We start from the raw sequence: 22,657 nt of genomic DNA, 5'->3' as shown, positions 1-22,657 counted from the left end.
AGAGCTTAATATGAGATTTTGATGTTATTCTTGCTATATATTTAATAGACTCATGTTATGCTTTTATTAATTGTAGAACCTGTGTATTCACATTTAGTTTCAAAATGAGTGTGTCCTAGAACGGAATGGGCAAAATCTAGGCATAAGGGTCAGTATTTTTCTTGTCTGAAGGCTAGAAAAATAATCTTTAAGGGTTGCATTTACCATCTAGTTAGGGTGATGGATGTAGATTCTGAAACCCCTACATTTGTGTCGATTTTCATTGTTAAAGAGTTTTTTTGAATTGTCTGAGATTATCAACCTAGTATTCCTCCAAAAAGGGAAATAGACTTCAGTATTGATCTTCTACCACATATGTAGCTATGTTCATTCCTTCTTACTGAATAAAATGTAGAACCCAAGGAATTAAATGATCAATTAGAGATATGTTTGATAAAGGTTTCATCTGACCGAGTATCTCTCCTTGGGTGTTCCTATTTTGTTTGTTAAAAAGAATGATTTTTCACTTTCTGTGTATATTGACTACCGATAATTGAACAAAATGACTATTAAGAATAATTACACTTTCAAAGGATATATAACTTGTTTGACAAACTTCAAGGGGAGATTTCTTTTTCCAAGATTGACCTCTAATCGAGTTATCACCAATTGAGGGTGAAGGAAGATAATATTCTGAAGATGCCTTTTAGAAATTGTATGGTCATTTTGAAATTTTGGTGATGTTTTTTAGTTTGACTAATGCTCTCCCCACCTTTATAGATTTGATGAATAGGGTATTTAGACAATATATTGACATGTTCTTCAATATGTTCATTGATGATATCTTAATTTTTTGAGAAGTGAGAATGAACACATCAATCATTTGAGGATTATGTTGTAAATTCTTAAGGACCAACAACTCTTTAAAAAGTTTAGCAAATGTGAGTTTTGGTGAAGGTTTGTGGCTTTTCTTGATCATATTGTTTCAAGTAATGGTATTGAAATAGATTCGAAGAAGACGGATGCGGTCAAGAGTTGGCCATGACCTTTATCATTTTTAGATATTATAAGTTTCTTGGGTTCGGATGGTCACTACAGAAGGTTTGTTGAGGGGTTTTCTTAAATTTCTATCCATTGACAACATTGACTCAAAATAAGTCTAGGTTCATATGGTACGAATTATGTGAGAAAAGTTTTCATGTATTGAAAGATAGATTGACTTTCGATAGGTTTCACCTTTCCAGAAAGAACTAATGATTTTTTTTGTTTATTATGATTCCTCAAGAATTGGGATAGGATGTGTGCTTATACAAAATGGGAAGATTATTGTCTATGATTCAGATAAATTAAGGCTCATGAAAAGAATTATCCTACCCTTGATCTTGAATTAGTGGCAGTTGTTTTTTCCTTATAAATTTGGAAGCGCTACTTGTATGGTGTTCATTTAGATGTTTTCACCAACTGTAAGAGTTTACAATATCTGTTTAATCAAAAGGATTTAAATTTTGCCAACTAAGGTGGCTTGAGTTATTGAAGGATTATGATTTGAGAGTTCTCTATCACCCTGGTAAGGAAAATGTAGTGCCGGATGCTTTTAGACGATTATCAATGGGTAATGCTTCCCATATTGAGGATGGAAAAAGAGAATTGGTTCAAGATTTACAAATATTGTGCCGATTGGGTGTTCAGTTAATTGACTCCACTAACGATCGTGTTGTGGTTCAAAGTAGTTTGTTGAGTCTTTCTGCTAAGGGGAGATGGTGTGCTTCGTTATCAAGGTCACTTGTGTGTTCCCAATGTTCATAACTTTAGGAAACAACATTTATCAGAATCCCATAGTTCACGATATTCCATTCTCCCAAAAGACACCAAGATGTACCAAAATTTGTGGGAGGTCTATTGGTATAGTGGGATAAAGAATGATATTGCACAGTTTGTGGCTAAGTGGCCTAATTGTCAACAACTAAAAATTGAACATCAAAAACCGGAAGGTTTGTCCAAAGACATTAACGCTCCTCTTTGTAAGTGTGAAAATTTAAATATGGACTTTATAGTAGGGTTGCCTCGTACCCTGCGACAATATGATATGATTTGGGTTATAGTAGACCGAATAATGAAATTAGCTCATTTCATTCCCATTAAGGTTTCCTATTCGGCAGAAGATAATTCTAAGTCGTATTTTAGGGAAATGTTGAGGTTGAATGGAGTTCCTTTATCCATTATCTTTATCGTGGACTTTAATTCACTTCTAAGATTTGGAATTCTTTCCAAAAGTTTCTTCGTACTTGTTTTAAGGATAGTACGACATTTTACCCTCAAACCAATTGGCCAGCGAAGTGTACTATCCAAACTTTGAAAGATATGTTGAGAGCTTGCTCTATTGATTTTCGAGGAAATTAGGATGATCAGTTGTTTTTGATTGAGTTTGCATACAACAACATTTATCACTCAAGTATTGGTATGGCTCTATTTGAGGTTTTTTATGGTAGGAGATGTAGGTATTCTATAGGATTTTGTGAGGTGGGTGAATTCGCATTTATATGTACCGAGTTGGTGCATGATACTATGGATAAAGTTTGAATTATTAGGGAAAGTTTGAAAATAACTCAAACTTGGCAAAAATCATATGTTAAAGTAAGAAGAATAAATCTTAAGTTTGATGTTCATGATTGGGCTTACTTAGAAATCTCCACCATGAAAGGTTTTATGAGTTTGGTATTAACGGAAAGCTTAGTCCTCATATGTAGAACCATATTAGATTTTGAGGCATATCTCTAAGGTTGCTTATGAAATTGAATTGCCATTGGTGCATCCAATTTTCCATGTCTCTATGATGAAAACTTGTGTTGGAGATCTGACATCCTTAGTCCCCTTAGAAGGTTTGGGAGTCGATAAGAGTCTTTTTTGGGAGAAAGTTTCGGGAGAGATCCTAGACCAGCAAGTCAAAAATTTAAGAAATAAAGAAGTTGCTTTTGTGAAGGTGTGGTGGAGGAATCAGTTAGTTGAGGGTGATACTTAGGAGGCCGATTCTAATATGATATCTTGATATCCTCATCTTTTTCCCTCTATCCCTACTTTAGCTTGAGGTAATGATATCCTCATTGTTTACTTTGTTTTGGTGTCATGTGTCTTAGATATTTCTATGATCCCTCTTTTTATGCTTGTTCATCAAAAGCTTAATCTTGAAAGAAAATAATTTTACAAGATCGATTTTACTCATGTTGATGTGCATCAAGTACGAGTTGCAAACAGACTTCATGAGATGATGTTTTGAACATGCTTAGCTTGGAGTTGGTGCTTCCTCCTCGGATATGTGAATTTATGTTATTCCATTCATGATAGGTTGATGGGATAGAATTTTTCTGTACTATTGATGTCTAGAATCCCATTTGAGGAAAAACATTCCCAAGAGGGAGATAATGTAACACGTAGGAGTCTAGTAGACTAACCAAGGAACCAAGTGATCACAAGCCAAATAATGAACCTCGGCACCCTTTATGAAGGCCTATACAAGCCGTGAAAGGCACCATGAGGTGTGTTCAAGCTCGTGAAGTCTCACATTGTAGAGACAAGGAAGGATCCCATCTCACGAGCACTTAGACATCTCGTGGTCAGCACCATGACGCGTAATGATGCCCATGAAGAGGGAGGCAGTATCCCCTCTTAGGATGACCCTCTACACAAGCCACTAGACGACTCGTAAGAGTTGTGACGGATCGTGCAGTGGGTAATGAGGGGGATAGGACAGGCCACTAATCTAAGGTCCACAAAACATCAGACGACCCGTGGACCCTTATACAGCTTGTGGAGCTTTCCGTGTGGAGACTACGTCATCTGTAAGTTCAAGGGCTTTTAGGTATTTTCTATAATTCTTTAAAATAATACTATGTCATTTTGCCTATGAATAGGACCCCTATACAAGTTATTTTAACCCCAAATTAATTCATTCACTTCATTATTACAAAATTCACCAAAAGAATTTGTCTTTCTCTCCCAAGGATATCTCTCTCTAGAAGTTTAGACAAGAAGATTCCAGCTAGGGTTCAAGTTTAAGCCTCCATCCATCAATCACTTTTGGGATTTTATTGCAAGGTATGGTAGCTTTTCATCTATGGAATCCTTTAATCCATAGAGCCCCACAGTACTCAACATTTAAAAGTAGATATTCCCTAAATTAAGTTAGGGTTTTTTTCCTAGTTATGGTTTATTATGAATTTTGATTTAATTGATTGAATTATGTTTGATTATGCATGAATTGAGAGTATTTTATGTTTTATTATGAAATTCCATGTTGTACCTATTGTTAACCCTTGTTTCTAAGATGAAATTGATTTAAAATGGGTTTTACTCTATGCAAAGAGAATATATAGATTTATGTCTACTCTTATAAGATGAATAAGATACCATACAAATTACTTTGAGATTGAATCATATGTGATGATTTATGATAAGAATTGCTTTGAGAGGGAAGCGTACAAGTGATTTTCCCACATGATTTCTTATGTATGAAGGTGAAAGGTTTTCTCATATTGAATGATTCTAGTTATAAAGGATTTCTCACCTAAAGTGAATGTAAGACAAGGAATTATGAAAATGATGTGTCTAGAGACGATTACCCATGACCTCCTATAACGCAAGTTGGACTAGAGTCGATTACCCATGATCCTAAGTTGAAAGGACAAGAAGGGATTACCCATGACCCTTTATACGAAAGCAAGAGACGATTTCCCATGTCCTTAAAAGATAAGTTATGATATATTATGGTAGGTATTGATCTTGGATTGTTGCTTGAGTTTTCCTTCAACTATGAGTAATACTAGAATAGGTTAATCATGTCTTGACTAAGGATGACTCAAGGTTACTTCAAGAAGCACTCCTTACATGTTACGATGATTTATTAGGTCCATTTATTATGCCTCATGACTTATATTGTCTAAGTTTTATGTTATGTTATGTTTATGCATGTTATCATATTTAGTATAATTTTATACTAACACATACTCTTGCTTACATTTAATCTGTAGATATAGGGTTCACCGTTCTCGATTCTCAACTCTGTGGCTAGGATCTATAGTAGAAGAAAAGTTGATGATTGGTGAGTCCTTATTCATCCAAGGATTTGATCGTCACTTCCCTTATTTCCTTTTTATTTTAAGTTTTTTGAACATTAACGTATGAGCTATGCCCCGAGATTCTTTTGTATTAGATTGTTTTTAAGACTTGAGCTTAGACTTTTGTTTTGTTCTAAAAATTTTGGTTATGTTGAAATAATGTTTTAATCTATTGATGTCTATAATCTTGAAGATGAAATCTAAGTGGATTTTATGAGGCATCTCAAGGTCTTGTATGCCATTTTACATTTAGAGGGTACCCCTGGGTTGTGACAAGACTTAGGGCATAACAAACTTGGAATCAGAGCACAGATTTTTAAAGTCTTAGGGTGCCTATGAAGCATTGTCTGTAGATTCCTTTTTATTGGTATGAAGAACTCCACATCGATAATTGGGAGGCTACAACATTTAGGAAACATTTCTCTTCCTTCTTACTCTTTTTCATTTGATAGTGTTCAAATCTATAAAAAAAAAATCTAGTTTGTGCCTGCGCATATATTTTTGAGATCATGCCTCCATCAAGAGGTGTTCGAGGTCATCCTTCTATAAAAAAAATTTGATACCCAAGATCAAAAGGTTACCAATTCACTAGAAGTGCAACATCCTGAAGGAGAAGACAGAAATGTTGAGTTCTGGAATGCTATGCGGATATCAAATCATGTTATTGTCAATAAAACTAGTCAACAAGAGTGATTCTTCAGGATGTTACTGATACATCCAGGTTCCGTGAGTTTTTGAGGATGAATCCTCCGAAATTCACAAGCTCAAACGTCACAAAGGATCCAGATAACTTTTTGGAGGAGCTACAAAAAAATTTTGAAGTGATGCATATTCTTGATGCTGAGCACGTAGAGTGAGTTGCATACCGATTCAATAGTGTTGCTAGGATTCGGTACAACCAATAGAATAAGATTAGGTCTTATAAGGCACCAATTGTGAGATGGTCTGTGTCTGAAAGTGCCTTCATGGGGTGTTTCTTTCCCCGCGATCTAAGATAGGCAAATGTAAGAAAAATTTTCACTCTTAAACATGAATCCATAAGTGTGAATGAGCAAAACCTCAAGTACACCCATCTTTTATGTTATTCTCTAGAGATGGTTGCTAATATGAGGAGTAGGATGAGCATATTTGTGTTTGAATATCCCGATTGTCGAACAAAGAGGGTAAGGATAAAATAATGACAAGGGACATTGAGAGAGGTGATATACCGAGATTTTACTATACTTTTGATATATTTCACTTAAGAGTTGTGTGTGTCTAGGGTCAATTGGTATTATAAATATTATTTTTGTGTTATGTTTGTATGAAATAGGTTTTGGCGCACTTGAGTGAGAAGACAACTGAAATTCTGCAATAGTGGCTACCCACGGAGAGACCTATGGATAGAAGGTCCTATGATGGTACGTCGATGGATAGGCGTAGATAGGAACATCAAGGAAGTGTAATCAAGTGTGGAACTCACAAGCTATCGATGGACCGTAGGTTGACCTATTTTCCTGATGGCACATCTGTAAAAGGTTAGTACCTAATGAAAATCCCCAACTGTGGAGCCATGGAGAGGAACCATGAACTGTAGGTCAACCTACGATCAGTTCTGCACATCCTTCATTGATGAACTGGAGTTGGAGTTTCTAGCCTCTATGTAAAATTTCTAAGTTTTGACCAATGGACCATAGGTCAACCCATGCTCTGTAAGTCAAGTTGTTGATAAAAGTTGTGTCCCAGAAGTTTATTATCATATTTTGTTTAGGACATGTTTTTTCTATAAATAGGATATGTAAACATTATTTTTGGGGCTATACATTATTGTTTACTTTTATTTCTCGGTATTTTATTGGGAATTAACTTGCTAACTTCGGAAATTTCATTTCCAGATATCAATTTATAAGATTTTTGCTTTGAAATTCAGATCGAGATTTTGCTTTTATTCTACTCTAAAGGTAAGTTCATGAAATCTTATTATTAAAACATGAATTATGATCTTTAAACCATGAGTAATTTTGTAATAGTGTTTATGCATGCATTGGTAATTCTTTCATTTAGAAGTCTTTTTAACGAGTGCACACGTTAAAACTCGCCTTGTTGATACTTTTCGTACCAAAGAGGTAGTTATAAGAAAAGAACTATCAACAGAGATTTAGTGTGATACTATATAATAGTTTAATGTCAATTGGTGTTAAGGTAAAAACTAAGTCATACATTAATGTAATATCTCATCTGAGGTAAAGGTAAGGGTTAGTAAAGTATATACACGTAGTCGGACCATGGTGTGGAGTGAAATTCCCTATTTGGAGAATCAATGACTTAGGGATGGATACATATTCAACAACTTTGCGTGTAATACAATAAGAAAGGATTGTTATCATTAGGATTACCGTGCTAAGAGCTTATGGAGAACACATACACCTAGTTTCTCTCTCTTATAGATATTTCAAGGTTTGAGTCTTGCTCACTTGTTACTTAAACAACAATCAGTTATTTGCATACACAAACCCCCCCACCCACCCCCCCACCCCTTTTTTATTTACTTGTCTCTGAAATAAGTTGACTAAACAAATATAATAGCAAGTTAAGTTTAAGCCTAAACCGTATTTGTCGTGGAATAGACCCCAACCTACAAGTTTGATTTTATTTGAAAGCAGTCACTTATACTTCTCTAGGGAGGTGTAATTTGAGTGTACCAAATTTTGGTGTTGCTGCGGAGGAATAAGGCTTTTAGATTAAGTTTAACTATATTATTGAAATTTAGTCAATTATTTCCTAATTTTACATTTTCTTTCATTTTTGTTTTCCTCAGGTTTCTACCGAATGTATGCCAAGCACACGGAGTCAAGGTGAACCATTGACCCCCTACTATCTAGAGTTGATCAAGACTTCCAGAAAGATTAATAATCAATGGGTCCAAAATAATCAAATCATAAAGATGCATGTGGAAGGTGTTGTTAATGAGAATGCTCAGGTTCTTAGTGTTAATTTACTTAGAGATGTATTGAGAGTGGAGGATCCACCAGAACCAAGACTGCGTGAGAATTACAGGGTTGACTTCAATACCATTGAATCTGAAGGACCTATTGTTATCCCTCCTCTACCTCCAAGGAATGAAATTGTGGTTACTAGTAGCTTGATGCAGATGCTTACGTTGTTTCCTGGTATGGCTTTGGAAGATCCACATGTGTACATGCCAAGTTGAGGAGTGTCTGCAAGAGTTGTATAGGGAGACCAGAGTTGGATATGAACATCATATGCTTGAGAGTCTTACCTTTATCATTGACAAGTGATGTTGCAGTGTGATTTTCTAAGCTTGCATATAACTCAATTCATACATTGGAACAATTGCATACGGTGTTCATGTAAATGTACTTCCCGTTGTCTAAGAAGTTGAAACACAAAGACAAACTTAACAACTTCATGGAACTACCTGGAGAATCTGTGAGTAGTTCTGGTACAAGTTCATTGCATTCATAAGAAGTGTTTTGAATCACCGCATTGATTATGAGTCACTCAAAGAGTATTTTGGTTAAGGACAGGATGACAATCGTAAGAAAATGCTTGATACTATCATGGAGGATCATATGGTGAATTCACTTTTGAGGAGATCGGTAAAAAATTAGAGAATATTTCCCAAAATAATAAAGTATGGAGCAGTAAAAAGTTAAGACACCATAAGAAGCACATTTGCAGTTCAAGTTGCGCCTAGTCAATCTACCGATTATATTAGTTAGGATATGGCTCAGATGAGGCTAGAACTTGGTTTGGTGTTGAAGCATGTTAGACGAGGCACATAAAAGGTGAATGTGCTGAATTACCACCACCAGTTTAGAAGTGCTACTATGATGAGGATGCTTATTTGGTAAATGATAAAATGGGGGTTTTTGAGCGAACACACAAGGTTCCAACTCAGATAAATTAGTGCCAAAGGCAAGTAAATCAACGTACGAACAATGGCAACTGAAATTGAGAGGAACTATCTCTAGAATGGGAACTACAATCACGACAACAACTACAATCACAACAACTATGGCAACAGAAGTGAGAGAGTTGGGCCTTATGTTCCACTAGCAAATTGGAAATCTGGTAATAGGGAAGTTGCACATAGTATGTGATTGAGTAGATGATGCATAAATTGATTAAGAGGTATGATTCGACTGATGAGAAAGTGAAAGAGATGCAGTATGACTTTTCTTGAATAGTACAAAAGGTTGATGCCCATGCAGTGTCGATAAAGCAACTTGTGTGGTAGTTTAATGAATTGTCAAATATTGTGAACCCACATCAGCATGGAGCACTTCATAGAAACACCACATAGAATCTGAAGAATGATGGTCAATATATGGACATCACAACTCAAGGAGGTAAACAGACCATTGAACCCCACATGTCGTCTGAGGTTGAAATTATGGTAGAAAAAAATGATGATGAGGTTAAAGTTACTGGATAGTCCAAGTACGCTTCAGAGAAAGCATTGGAGATAACCCGAAAAGTTTTCCCATGTCTAGACCTCCACCTCCATTTCCACAGAGGTTAGTGAAAGAAAATTAAGAAGGAAAATACCTCATGTTTATAAATATGTTGAACCAACATTCCATCAATGTTCCATTGATAGAAGCTTTAGAGAAAATATATGGGTATAAGAAATTTATGGAAGATTTCGTGGCTAATAAGAGGGTATTCAGTTTTGAATATGATGAGAGGTTGCAACCTTGCAGTGCTATTGCTACTGGTCACTTGTGAATAACAAAGAGGATCCTAGTGCTTTCACTATTCTTTGTATCATTGGGTTATTGCATTTTGTGATGGCTTTGTGTGATTTAGGTGCTCGCATAAATTTGATGCCATTATCTGTCTACAAAAAGTTGAGTTTAGTGGATCCAAAATCAGATGCAACGCGATTACTTATGGACGATAGAAATGTGAAGAAACCCATTGGTGTTCTCCAAGATGTACTTGTGAAATTGGAGTCATTTATTTTTTGGGTGGATTTTTTTATACTAGATTGTGTGGTTGTTTTGAGGTTACCATCATCCTAGGAAGAGAATCATTGCTACTGGCGCGCCTTGGTCTATATGGAGAGAGGGAAAATAAAGTTCTGGTTGAATAATGAAGAGGTAATTTTCAACATATGTAGGTTAATGAAGCAAGAAATCGATCTCATGTCAGTATTAGTGGTGAATCATATTGTTGAACGAGGTTCATGATGTGTCTATTGAAGAAGGTTGAGGGTGATGGTATTAAAGACTATAATGAATTAGTCACCGCACTTAATAGGTTCAAATTTGTTCCTACCCAAAGAAATTTGATCTATATATGAAAAATCGTGACTCTCCACCCGTAAAACTGTGTTGAATGTGAAACAAAACTGGAGCTCAACACTCTACAATCACACTTTAGGTATGTATTATTGGGGAGAGATGGTACTTTACTAGTTATTATTTTGGCTGATTTGAGTGAGGTATAAGTTGAGGCATTGGTTTCGTTGTTAAAGATGTTCAAGAGGTCTATCAGATGGACTATTGTGGAAATTATTAGGATTCCTCCTGGCATTTGTTCTTATAAAATTCAACTCATGCCGGACCACAATCCTAGTGTCAAGCACCAAAGGAGACTAAATTTTCCTATGCAAGACGTTGTGAAAAATGAAATCATCAAGTGGTTGGATGTTAGAGTCATATACCCCCCATTGTAGATAGTAGTTAGCTCTTTCTTGTTTTTTGTGTTCCTAAGAAAGGTCGGATTAATGTGGTTCCTAATACAAATGAGCTTGTTCCAATGCGGCCAGTGACCGGATGGAGAGTATGTATGGACTATTAGAAATTAAATTATTGAACATCAAAGGATCACTTCCTTATGTTGTTCATATTTAGATGTTGGATTGACTTGTTGGTAAGGGTTGGTGTTACATTTTGATGGTTGATGGTTATTCGGGCTACAATCATATCTCTATTTCTCCCGAAGACCAAGATAATACCACCTTCAGTTGTCCTCATGGGAATTTTGCCTTTGAACGGATACCATTTGGGTTGTGTAATACTCTTGCGACCTTCCAATGTTCCATGATATTGATATTTTCTTATATGGTGGAGGAAACTATTTAGGTATATATAGGTGATTTATTAATGGTAGGTGACTCGTTTAATGGTTGTCTAACTAATTTGGTCAAGGTATTGAAATAGTGTTAAGAGTGTAATCTTTACTCACTTGCGAAAAGTACCACTTCATAGTGAAAGAAGGGATAGTGTTGGGTCATCAGATTTTTGAGAAGGGTATTAAGGTTGATAGAGGTAAAGTTGAGGTAATAGAAAAAGCTTCCACCACCTATATCTTTTAAAGGTGTTCGAAGTTTTCTTTAGCATGTAGGCTTTTATATTAGTTTATTAAGGATATCTCCAAAATTGCACAGCCATTGTGCAAATTGTTTGAAAAGGAGTGTAGGTTTGATTTTGATGATGCTTGTCTAAGAGCATTAGGAGAGTTGAAAGCAAAGCTAGTTTCTGCACCTATCACTATTTCACCATATTGGGGGAAACCTTTTGAAGTGATATGTGATGCGAATGGAGTTGCGCTTGTGTGGTATTGGTATCGAAAAGAGAAAAGATTCTCCATCCTATTTACTATGCCACCAAAGCTCTGTGGCTCAAAAGAACTTTGCGGTGATTGAACAAGAACTCCTTTCTTTGGTTTTCACATTTGAGAAATTTTAATCCTAGTTGCTTGGTACTAAGGTCATAGTTCATACTGACCATCAGCATTGAGGTATATGATGGCTAAAAATGATGCAAATTCGAGGTTTATTAGATGTGTATTGTTGCTGCAAGAGTTTGATTTTGAGGTGAAAGATATAAAGGGGATAGAAAATCAAACAATCGAGCATTTGTCCATATTAGAAGAGGAAGTTATGCTCAATCTAGGTGATGGGGCTGAAAATAATTATGCATTCCAAGATGAATAGATTTTGGCATGATCTTATTCCTTGGCTCGAACATTTTGCTAACTACTTGGCAAAGGACCATCAAATTTGTCATTCCATCAATGCGAAAAGTTTATGCATGACGTGAAGAAGTTCTTTTTGGATGAGCCTTACTTGTTTGTATTTGTGTTGATAGGATTATTCATTGTTATGTTCCCAATGTTGAAATAATTAGTATACTAGAGGCGTTTCATTCATCACCTATTGGTGGAAATCATACTGGTATTCGGGCTACTTATAAAATCTTTCATTGTGGGTATCAATGGCCTACCATCCACCAAGATGCTCATGATTTTGCCAAGTCGTGTGATTGTTGCCAAAGAGAATGCGAATGTTGAAGAGGCAAGAGCTACCTATGAATCTGAAATTGGTGATTGAGTTGTTTGATGTATGATGCCTTGACTTTATGGGTCCATTTGTGAATTCATATGGGATAAATTATATTCTTGTTACAGTTGATTATTGTTGAAATGGGTGGAAGCAATTGCACTTTCAAAGAATGAAAGTTTAAGTGTCATTGCATTCTTGAAAAGTGTATATTCTCTAGATTTGGTACACCTAGGACCATTATCGATGATGGAGGTTCCCACTTTTGTAAAAAAAAGTTCAAGGCAATGCTAGATAAATATATAGTGTATCACAATGTAGCCACTCCTTACCATCCGCAGTCTAGTGGGAAAGTTGAAGTGTAAAAAAAAGAGATAAAGCAAATCCTTGCAAAGACTGAATACCAACCGAACTAAATGGTTAAGGAGGCTTGATTATGCTTTATAAGCCTACCGCACCGCATTAAACTCTCATTGGTATGTCCCCATAGAAACTGGTATATGGGAAGTCCAATTGTCGATAGAGCTGGAGTGTTATGCTATGTGGGCGCTACAGAAGTTAAATTTGGAATGTGGGCCGTCATCGAGTCAAAGAGTGAATAACAAGAATGAGCTTGATGAATTTCGCCTAAAAGCATATGAAAGTTCAACATTGTACAAGGAGAAGATGAAGAAGTATCATGATCAAAAGATTGAAAAGAATCAATTTGTTGTGGGTGATCTAGTGCTTCTACTCAATTCAAGGTTGTGATTGTTTCCTGGCAACCTCCTGTCCAAGTGGACCGGTCCATTTCGAGTCACTCAAGAATTTCCACATGGAACGGTCTATCTCAAGAACAAGGAGGGAACAAGGTTCAATGTGAACGGGAAGAAAATCAAGGTCTACATGGGAAATTGAAGAGTGTGCAAGAAGTGTCGAGGCCTACTATTTTGATAAAGTATGAGTAATAAAGGGGATTGCGTCATGTCTCCACGTTAAATCAAGTACTTCTTGGGAGGCGACCCACTATGTATAGTCTAGCCAACTAAAGGTTTTTCTTTTAGCTATAGGAGTTCTCTTCATTTATTTTGACTTTTTTTTGTAGCTCTTTAGATAGGTGTTTTATTTTTGTATTAGTTTTTTCAAGATATAGAATAGTGTATGTGCCTAAAAGTGTCCAAAAAATGTAAAAATCAATTTCTTATGGTTGCTACGTGTAAAGGGGCGAATGGCAAAATCTGCTGAATAAAAATTGAACAATGGTCTACAGACCCCATCACAAGTCCGTAGGTCCATCAATGGATCGTGAATGACGTCCACAGACCCTCGGTAAGTTTTCTAAAAATTCTAATTATCAGAGTGATCTACCGTTCGTAGGTCGAACATAGACCATAGATGGGGTCTATGGGTCAAAAAACCTAGGGTTTGCCCGACTCAACCCAGACACATTATAAAATAAAACCTTTCATTATAAATTCACTCCCCACATTCAAAACACCCTCCCAACCATTTTATATCCCTTCATCTCCCACAATCACCCTATTTAATCCTTATATCCCACAAATCAAGTCCCCATTTAATTCCCCATATTCCAAAATCATCCAATTCTCATCCAAATTCCTCATCTCCATACCCTAATGATTCCACAAGTCCAAGTTCAGTGTCAAAGCCTTGACAAAAGGATCTAGAGGTTTATTGCAATCACACACTCACCATTGTTGTTTACTTGTAAGGTATGTTGATTTCTCCAAACATTGAAGTTATTCATAGTTTCCATTTGAAATCACAACAATGAACTTGACCTTGAGTTGTTAATTTTGTGTTTGTATGTGCAATTGTATGCTAGAAACACCCTTGGTATGATGGCCTGTGAGTGTATAGTTACTTAAAACTGAATTATTCAAATTAATAAGCCTAATTGGACCTCTTGGACTTCAGGTTCATGGGTATCGGTGTGATAAATTGTGAAATTTTGTAAAATTGGAACCTTAAAGATGATTAACTACTTGTTCAAATGCATGTATAGGCCTTAGTTGTTTAAAATTGGTGAAGTATAAGGATTGAAAAAGTGAACCATCTAAAACATGGTGCAGCCTAACCCATGAGACATGTATGTGTCTACATATCGTAGGTCACTCTACGGACCATAGTCGGGTCCGTGGGCCAGAAGCACACAAAAGTTTAAATAAGTGTCGATGACGGACCAATATGTACATTTGTGGTTCCTACATTAGAGAACCAATTTTTAGTACTCTAACCTACAAAAGGGACCTACAAATAGTATGTCAACCCACAGACCGTAGGTTACCACCGTGGGTCAGCGGTTCAAAACTGCTCAAAAGTTTTTTAGTTTTCCATTGTGATTTGTTTCTTGCTCTAAAATTCTTCCAAGTATTTTATTTTCTGGTGTTGGTACTAACTAAGATTCTACAGGTACGATGGCCCCCAGTAAGCTTTAACTTACCCCCGCAAAAGGAAAATCGAAGTCCATACAACCTTCCTTGCGCCTGATCCATGAGGATATGAATGTGGAGTATGTTTCACCTTCAACCATGACCTTCCTCGATACTCCACGCACTACACGGAATCAAGCCTAGGAGGTGATTCCCGATGTAGTCACTACCCCAGTCTAATGGAGGGCCACACCAACAAATCACCGGCTAGATCTAAATTTGTATTTGGCTCAAATTCCAGGTCCAGTTATAATGACATCACTGTGTCGTCTTCTGAGTCTGATAGTGCAGGTAATATTCCAGTTCCCCTAGTAACAAGCATGCACTATTTGCTGAAGAGCCTAATCGATGGTGTGTGGACGACCATTTTCGAGTTATACGAAGATGCTACATGCTGAATAAGAACAATAAGATGGATCGACTGGTCATCGATGAGCATCAAGTTATCATAGGTAGCCTCCGCCACTCCAGCCATCCACGGTCTTTTTTGGAGGAACATGTGTGGGTGGATCATAGGTAGCCCGATATCCTATAGCGGGGAGAAACTAAGGGAATTCTACGCTTCTTATGCATCCACCGTCATAGGGTCCATCTCTAAGAGGGACAAGCCCACAACTTAGGCTCCACTTGAGGCTACATTTGTTCAAGGTTTTTCTGTGGACATCTTTGAGACCACTGTTGGCACGTTCATCTATGGCCCAGATGATGAGTTCAAGATGTAGATTCAATTAGGGATTCATTTATATAAGTAGTGTTTTCAAATGATTATTGTGTGCTAGTAATTGATATAAAACCCTTGTTCAAGTACATGGATTGAGAAACAAACCAAGGACATTAATAGGCAAAAAGAAACAAACAAGATTAAGAGATGAAGAAGGGTGAGCCTGAGGATTGCCAACAGCACTCGGTGCGACGCCTAATGGCTCATCAAGACAACCTGAAGTTTCAGTGTGCCAAGGCCCGAGGGAAGAAAACAAGTAAGCAAAAGAAAAGAACGATTGGCAGAATGCCGAGTAGTTCAGCAATGCAATTTTAGATCACCCAAAGTTACAGAACCATGCGGATGCTAAATGCCAAGACAAAATGGCGATAAAAGTGGCCAAAGGAAGGCTCGATGACTGGTTCAGTGAAACCGAATCACTTTGCCGAGTGACCCTTCGCAACACATTTTTTAGGACTATTAATACATGTTTGAACATTTAGTTTAGCATCTTAACTCATATATTATTAATCAGTTTTTGAGTTTTAAACTAGGAGATAAGTTTTCTCTAGTTTTTCCTAAGCTTTGAAAAATCAAAGTTTTTAACTTTTGAGAAATTCGAAGTGGGTATTTGAGATTTTTTGAATTTGAATATTGTAAGGGTGAATATGCTCTTATCAGTTGATGGATAATCAATTTGGTAACGACTTTAAACTTTTTATTATGTCTAGCTAAAATTGCAATTCTTGGGTGTGATTATGGGCTAATTTAGTTTATGGGTATTGCTAATTGTTAGTTTAAATATATTTATAAGTGAGTTTAATCATTAATTATTGTTTAATTTAAGAATTCTAGTTGCAAATTCAGTTCTAACTTTGTGTTCTTGACCTTCTCAAGATTATGGTTTTAGAACTAAGCTATTTGATTGTTGGTCAGTGGGTATTGAGTTGTCCTGGGTTCAGCTCGAGAGAGTAAACCTTAAACCAAATCCCGTACGTTCAGCTCGAGAGAGTGAATGTACTAAGGTTTGGGTTGTACTTATTTTGCATGCCCGTTGATGTTCGAGAGTAATAACCTTATTTCAGGGTAATTGTTCAAGAAAAAGTTTTTCTCCTCTATAACCTAGCTTAATCACCCATATCTAGCAATTTACTAATAGTTGCAATCACCCATTTGTCTATATTATCCTATAATCAATCACATCCCAAGAACTCGTCTAATTGTTGTTATTTCGTATTGTTTACCATTGTTTGTAGTAGATAATCAAAATCAGAATCCCCATTTGACATTTGTCCCACCCAATGATTTGTATGATGTTTTAACTCGATAATTTTTATTCCTGTGACTGTTAGGAACACGTTTATACTTTCCACATGAATTTGGAACAGATACAGCTCCCTGTGGTATTCGACCCTAACTCATTAAGTAGGGTTTTGTACTATCTAACGATTGTTGACACTTAGAATGGGATGAAGTTTCCTTGAAACGTTAAACCAAAATGGCTTCGGTGCCGGGGAGTGGTGTTGACTGAAATTATTTTAGGGAAGTTGAATTTTATTCTTTTTAATCATTGTTAGAATCTACTTACTTTCAGTTTTGGTTTGTGTGTTGCTGTTTGAAACGGGATAAATGAGTGTCAAAAGAAAAAAATATAACCAAGTGAATCTCTCTTCATTGAAGATGATGATTCTTAGGGATAATAACCTCCATCACTTGGAAGGTGAGATGCTTAAAGAGTTGTAGTTGAGGTTTAAGAGACTATTGCTTCGCAGCCCATCTCAGGAAAACCAAGATAAGATGATGTTGGAATGTTCTATTGAGATCTTGGTTCTAAAACCAGAGGAGTGGTTGACCAACTCCTCGATCACATAACTAAGACCAACAATGAGAAAGAAAAGGACAATAAATTGGTAAATATTTTGACTCTGCTAGATCTATTGGCCGAAAAAATATGGAATCAGAAGTAGTGTACAATGAGAAAGATAGGTGCATTCCCCCTCACGAGCGTAAAAATCCCAAGGAGTATAAGGGTGTACAGATAGAAGAGGTACTCTTATGCATTTATTAGAAAGTCGAAGAACTCTAATAGAGAGTTGAAAGATATAAGAGAGAATGTCTCAATTCTAAATCACATGATTGCCTTTCATTCCATATCAATTCAGGAACTATAGACCCAAATATGTCATGTGTTGTGTTGTTTCAACCCAAGACAAAAAGGGGTTTCCTAGTAATACTATGGCTAACCCCAAGAATGAAAAATAAGTGGGAACTTGCATCGTGCCACGACGTTAACTAAGGTGCTTTTCGGGAGGCAACTCATATTTTTATCGCTTTATTTTTTTGGAATAATTGTGTGATGATTGTGCAGGTTGAAGTGTACAATGTGTTTGAAAAGTGCAGGTTCGCGAGAAAAATGTCCAGTCGGTGACTCGCCAAAGAACCCACCAAGCCTGACTTGGACCGCCTTTGGACTAAAGAAATTATGAAGATGGAGTCTGTAAAACTCGGCAAGCCCATTGACAATTTTGTGGATCGCTGGAAAAATCGACGAGCCTGACTTTTTCTGTCGTTTGGACCCCCAAATTAAATGGAGGTCCTGTAAAACTCAGCAAGGTATCAGCGAGGAAAAATATCATCGCCAAAAAGGCGCAAACCTACCGATTTTTAAAAGGCCAAAGGTTTAAACTTTCAAACTTCTTCACATTCCCTCACTTTTTAACTTCATAAAATCATACTTGCACTATAATTTCTTATATTTTTGCATTTTACCACTTTTTGATCGAAGATTTTATGTCTGGAGTTAGAGACTTGCTGCCTAGCTTTACAAATTCATCTTTCGGCATAAAGGTTTGTTTTTCCGAACCCCAAGCTCGTAAATAGTTATTGAACTCAAATTTTTTTTATAGATTGTGTTGATCTGTGTTGGGTCTCTGCCTATTTTATTTTAATATCATGCTTTAATTGCCTAAGTTGTTGATTTTCCGAATTAAATGCTCCAAAATTAATCATAAGTTGTTGGGTTGTGCTTAATTGTTGTTGAGTCTAGTCGGGTGAAGTTTGAGTAATACAAATTGTGCTAAATGGCGTGATTGCCCAATGATGGAGGTTTAACGTCATTCTTAATAGATGAAGTAGTCAGATGGCCAATTTTTTCCAAACTAGAGGAAGTTAGAGAATCCCAGCTGCATGGGTCTAATGGATCTGGGCTTAATAAAAAATGTGTGTGTTTTGATTTTCTTTTTAGGGATTGTGGTGTTGATTTTTGGTAGTTGGGATTGAAAATAGGAACTTTGGGCAGTTAGGTGGGATGGGTCGAGCTCGTCGAACCACTTAGTGGTTCGTGAAATCCCCCTTAATCGCCTTTAATTTAGTGGTTGTGTTGAGTTTGGTTCAGTAACATCCGGTAAGAAGCCTAAGTTTGCCGAGTACACTCCGCGACTCGGAAAAAGTCTCCTTGATCTCCCTTTCTACGTCCTAACACAATATGACTTTTGGCGGGCTAATTTATGATCATTAAATGATATTAACGATTCACCAAAACGCCCTTCTCATCACCGACATGCTATTTTACTCGGATATTTTTTAGCCAGCCCATTCAGCGAGCCCGATCTGGCTCACCTAAGTGACCTGAGGACTCGTTGATAGTTAGCGAGTCTTTTTTGTAGCTTCTTTTTCTATTTTTTTTTTGAATTGTTTCTAACATTCTACTATGTTTTCTGCAGATATGGCTAGAATCTACTTGGATGTGTCACCCCGTAAAAGAACACGGGGCATAGTTATTAATAAGAGGGAAGGTACCCTTTCTAAAAAGAGAAAGAAAGCACCTCCCAAGGGAGGCAAAGTCAAGCACAAAGAACCACTATCTGAGGTACCGGAGCACAACTCCGGCAGCAAGGGAGAATCCTTTGACTCCACGTTGCATTCTCTAAGCCTGAGGATGACCGGCCTGTGTAATCCCTACATCAGGAGATTCAAAAAATTCATATATGCATTCGACCCTCCATTAATGTATCCGACCCTGTTTTAATGTATTAACGCATGTATACGACACTCTTTTTAATGTATCAGCACTTTGATTTTTTGGTCATTAATGTATCCAGACCCTTCATTAATGTATCTGGCCCTCTTTTTAATATATTAGTACATGTATCCGACCCTCTTTTTAATGTATTAACGCTTTAATTTTTTTGTCATTAATGTATTCAACTCTCTTTTTAATGTATCAGCGCTTATGAGAAATTTTTGTAATTATAAACTTTTAAGAGATTGATTGTAATTTTGCCTTAAAGTATGTGATTATTATAATTTGCCCTAAGAAATAATAAGACTTGGGGTTTTAGGCCCAAATCCAATTAAAATGGCTTTTTGGCCCACTTGTCTTAAAGTCTAAAGAAAACAAAAATTATAGGTTTCGACCCATTTTAATACAAAATAGTGCGGGGACTTGGAATCTAGGAGGAAGTAGAATCATGTGTACTTAAAGGCCCGGAGGCCGGTGTTGACACCCAATTTTGACCCTCCCCGGTAGAAATTGATTCACGAGCTTCTTAATTTTCAAGCGATTTAGAATGATTAGTTTTATATAATTCAAATATTTTTCAAGTTATTTTAAAGTAATTTTAGTCATTTTATAAATTTAAATAATAAATATGCTTTATATAATTTTTTTATAATTAGTTTATATTAAAATGATGGTTATACCACATTTGATGAGGATAGCAGCCACTGAGCCTAAATGACCATTCCTTTACACTCAGTCACGTTACAAGTCTCGAAAAGACCTTATTGTTTTTGAGTGAGCTAAAATGAATATCGATTGGAAACTAATGGAAAACCTATGGGTGAAGTCATGCATATGTTCATCTTTTTGAGTGTGAGACGTATATAATTCCATAGCAATAATTTGTTTAAAATATTGTTCGTGGATATGAAATCATTCTTATTTTGAGTGCATTTGAGTACCTTTTTAGATCTTGAAGTTGCATTTGAAGCAAGTATTGTGAACTTGAGAGTCTCTGATAATGGTGAGTCACAACTTGAATCTTTGAGTGCACAGTTGATCCTTGCATGAGTAAGTTGAGTCGTGTTGTGTCATTCATGATTGAGTTTTGTGTAGCACTGTTTGAGAAATCCTTTTTCAACTGCTGAACTTGAGTTTTACTTGAGAACAAGCAAAAGTGTAAGTTGGGGGTGTTGAGTCCAAGATTTGGACTCATTTAGGGCTTTTTTTATATATAGAAGTAGTGTACTCAAATGTTTATGTTGTACCAATAACTGATGTAAAACCCTTGATTTTCAAGTATATAGATTGAGGAACAAAACAAGGACACTAACAAGCAAAAAGAAACAAATAAGTTGAAGAGATGAAGAAGAGGAGAGCCTGACGATTGCCAAGAGCACTTGGCATTTCATCGAGTGGCTCATCAAACGGCCAAAAGTTCCAGTGTGCCAAACCATGAGGGAATAAATCAAGTCGGCAAGAGAAAAAAGTAGTCGACTGAATGCCAAGTAGTTCCGTGATGCAGTATTAGATCGCCAAAAGTTATAGAACCTTGAGAATGTTAAACTCCTAGATAGAAGGGTGATGAAAGTGGCAAAAAGGCGGGTCGTCGAGTGGTTCGGCGAGCCCAACTTACTTTATCGAGTGACCCTTGACAGCATATTTTTGACGACTATAAATACATGTTTGAACAATTAGTTTAGCATGTTAGCTCATATATTTTCAATCTATTTTTGAGTTTTGAACTAGAAGACATGTTTTCTTTAGTTTTTCCTAAGATTTGAATAAATGAAGTTTTTCACTTTTGAGAAACTGGAAGTGGGTCTTTGAGATTATTTGAACTAAAGAATTGTAATGATGAATCTACTCTTACCAGTTGATGGATAATCAATTCGATAATGGTTTTTACCTTTTTATGATGTCTAGCTAATACCTAATTCTTAGGGTGTGATTATGAGTTTATTTAGTTAATGGGTATTGCTAATTGTTAGTTTAAATGCTATATAGAAGTGAGTGTAATAATTAATTATGGTTAATTTGAAATTGTAGATGCAAATGCACTTCTAACTATGTTCTTGAGAGGTTTTAGAACTAAGGTTTTTGATTGATGGTTAGTGGGTATTAGGTTAATATGGGTTCATCTCGAGAGAGTGAATCCTAAACCCAATCTCATACGTTCAACTCAAGAGACTGAATGGACTAAGGTGTGGATTGTTCTTATTTTGCATGCTTGTTGATATTTTAGAGAAATCAACTTTATTTGGGGTAAATTGTTCGAGAGAAACTTTATCTCCTCTATAGCCTCGCATACTTTCTAATATCTAGTTATTCACTAATAGTTACAATCACCCATTTGTCTATATTATCTTATAATCGATCCTATCCCAAAAATCTTATTTGGTATTTTTTAACACTGTTTGTAGTTGATAATCAAAACCAAAAAACCCCATTTGACATTCGTGTCACCCTTGATTTAAATGATGTTTTTACTCAATAAACTTTATTCCTATGACTGATTGGAACACTTTTATACTTGCCACTTGAATTTGGAACACATACTACTCCCGGTGGGATTCAACCCCAACTTATTTAGTTGGGTTTTATCCTGACTAATGATCATTGACACTTAGAATTAGATGAAGTGTTAAATCATTGGACCACACTCTGCCCATCAATACATCAGAGTTTGTTTATCAAATGTGCATTATTCAGAGCGGAGAATTTTGGTGTAATGCCGAGCAGAGGGAGTCCCTTGTGAGATAGTTGTCCTAACATATTGCTACTGATGAGGAGCGTGTCGAGTTGGTCCAGACCCCGAGCTTAGGTACTAAGAAGACAATCCTGGCCTTTGCCTCTAAATTTTTTTGGTTACTGGTGCATAACCATATCTCCCCTACTCAAACGGATAATGTACTCACATGGTATATACATTGATGGTTACAACTATGGTCCAGTTCAGAGATAGATTTCGGCCGCATCCTTATTGTGGGATCCATGAGAGGGTCATTAAGGCCACCACTTTTCCCTTCCCCTGCCTCATCCTTCAACTTTGCATGGACTCTGTTACACAAGTATGGTATTGTGATCGGTTGCTTTAGTGAACCAAGAACTTTGATATCGTCCTTATTCGAGATGATGCCAATG

General features: G+C 36.4%; 1 protein-coding gene across 1 annotated transcript; it reads left to right on the top strand.

Annotated features, from left to right (window-relative positions):
* Positions 1-8,444: 8,444 nt before the first annotated feature.
* Positions 8,445-11,745, top strand: LOC101261265 (uncharacterized). Its single transcript, XM_004246944.1, has 6 exons — positions 8,445-8,519; positions 8,618-8,689; positions 9,797-10,030; positions 10,812-10,880; positions 11,296-11,379; positions 11,488-11,745. The coding sequence occupies exons 1-6, from the start codon at positions 8,445-8,447 to the stop codon at positions 11,743-11,745; spliced, it is 792 nt and encodes a 263-aa protein (XP_004246992.1).
* The last annotated feature ends 10,912 nt before the right edge of the window (positions 11,746-22,657 follow it).

The sequence above is a fragment of the Solanum lycopersicum genome, chromosome 9 (assembly GCF_036512215.1).
Source record: "Solanum lycopersicum chromosome 9, SLM_r2.1".
NCBI lineage: Eukaryota > Viridiplantae > Streptophyta > Magnoliopsida > Solanales > Solanaceae > Solanum > Solanum lycopersicum.
The sequence above is the reverse complement of the archived record's forward strand: the minus strand, read 5'-3'. Positions and strand labels throughout refer to the sequence as shown.

Excerpts from the sequence above, each read along its gene's own strand:
- LOC101261265 (XM_004246944.1), top strand. The coding sequence starts at position 8,445 with ATGTACTTCCCGTTGTCTAAGAAGTTGAAACACAAAGACAAACTTAAC. Across the intron at positions 8,690-9,796 it reads ATTCACTTTTGAGGAGATCG|TGCTATTGCTACTGGTCACT; the intron begins GTAAAAAATTAG and ends GCAACCTTGCAG. Across the intron at positions 10,031-10,811 it reads CCATTGGTGTTCTCCAAGAT|AAAGGTCGGATTAATGTGGT; the intron begins GTACTTGTGAAA and ends TGTGTTCCTAAG.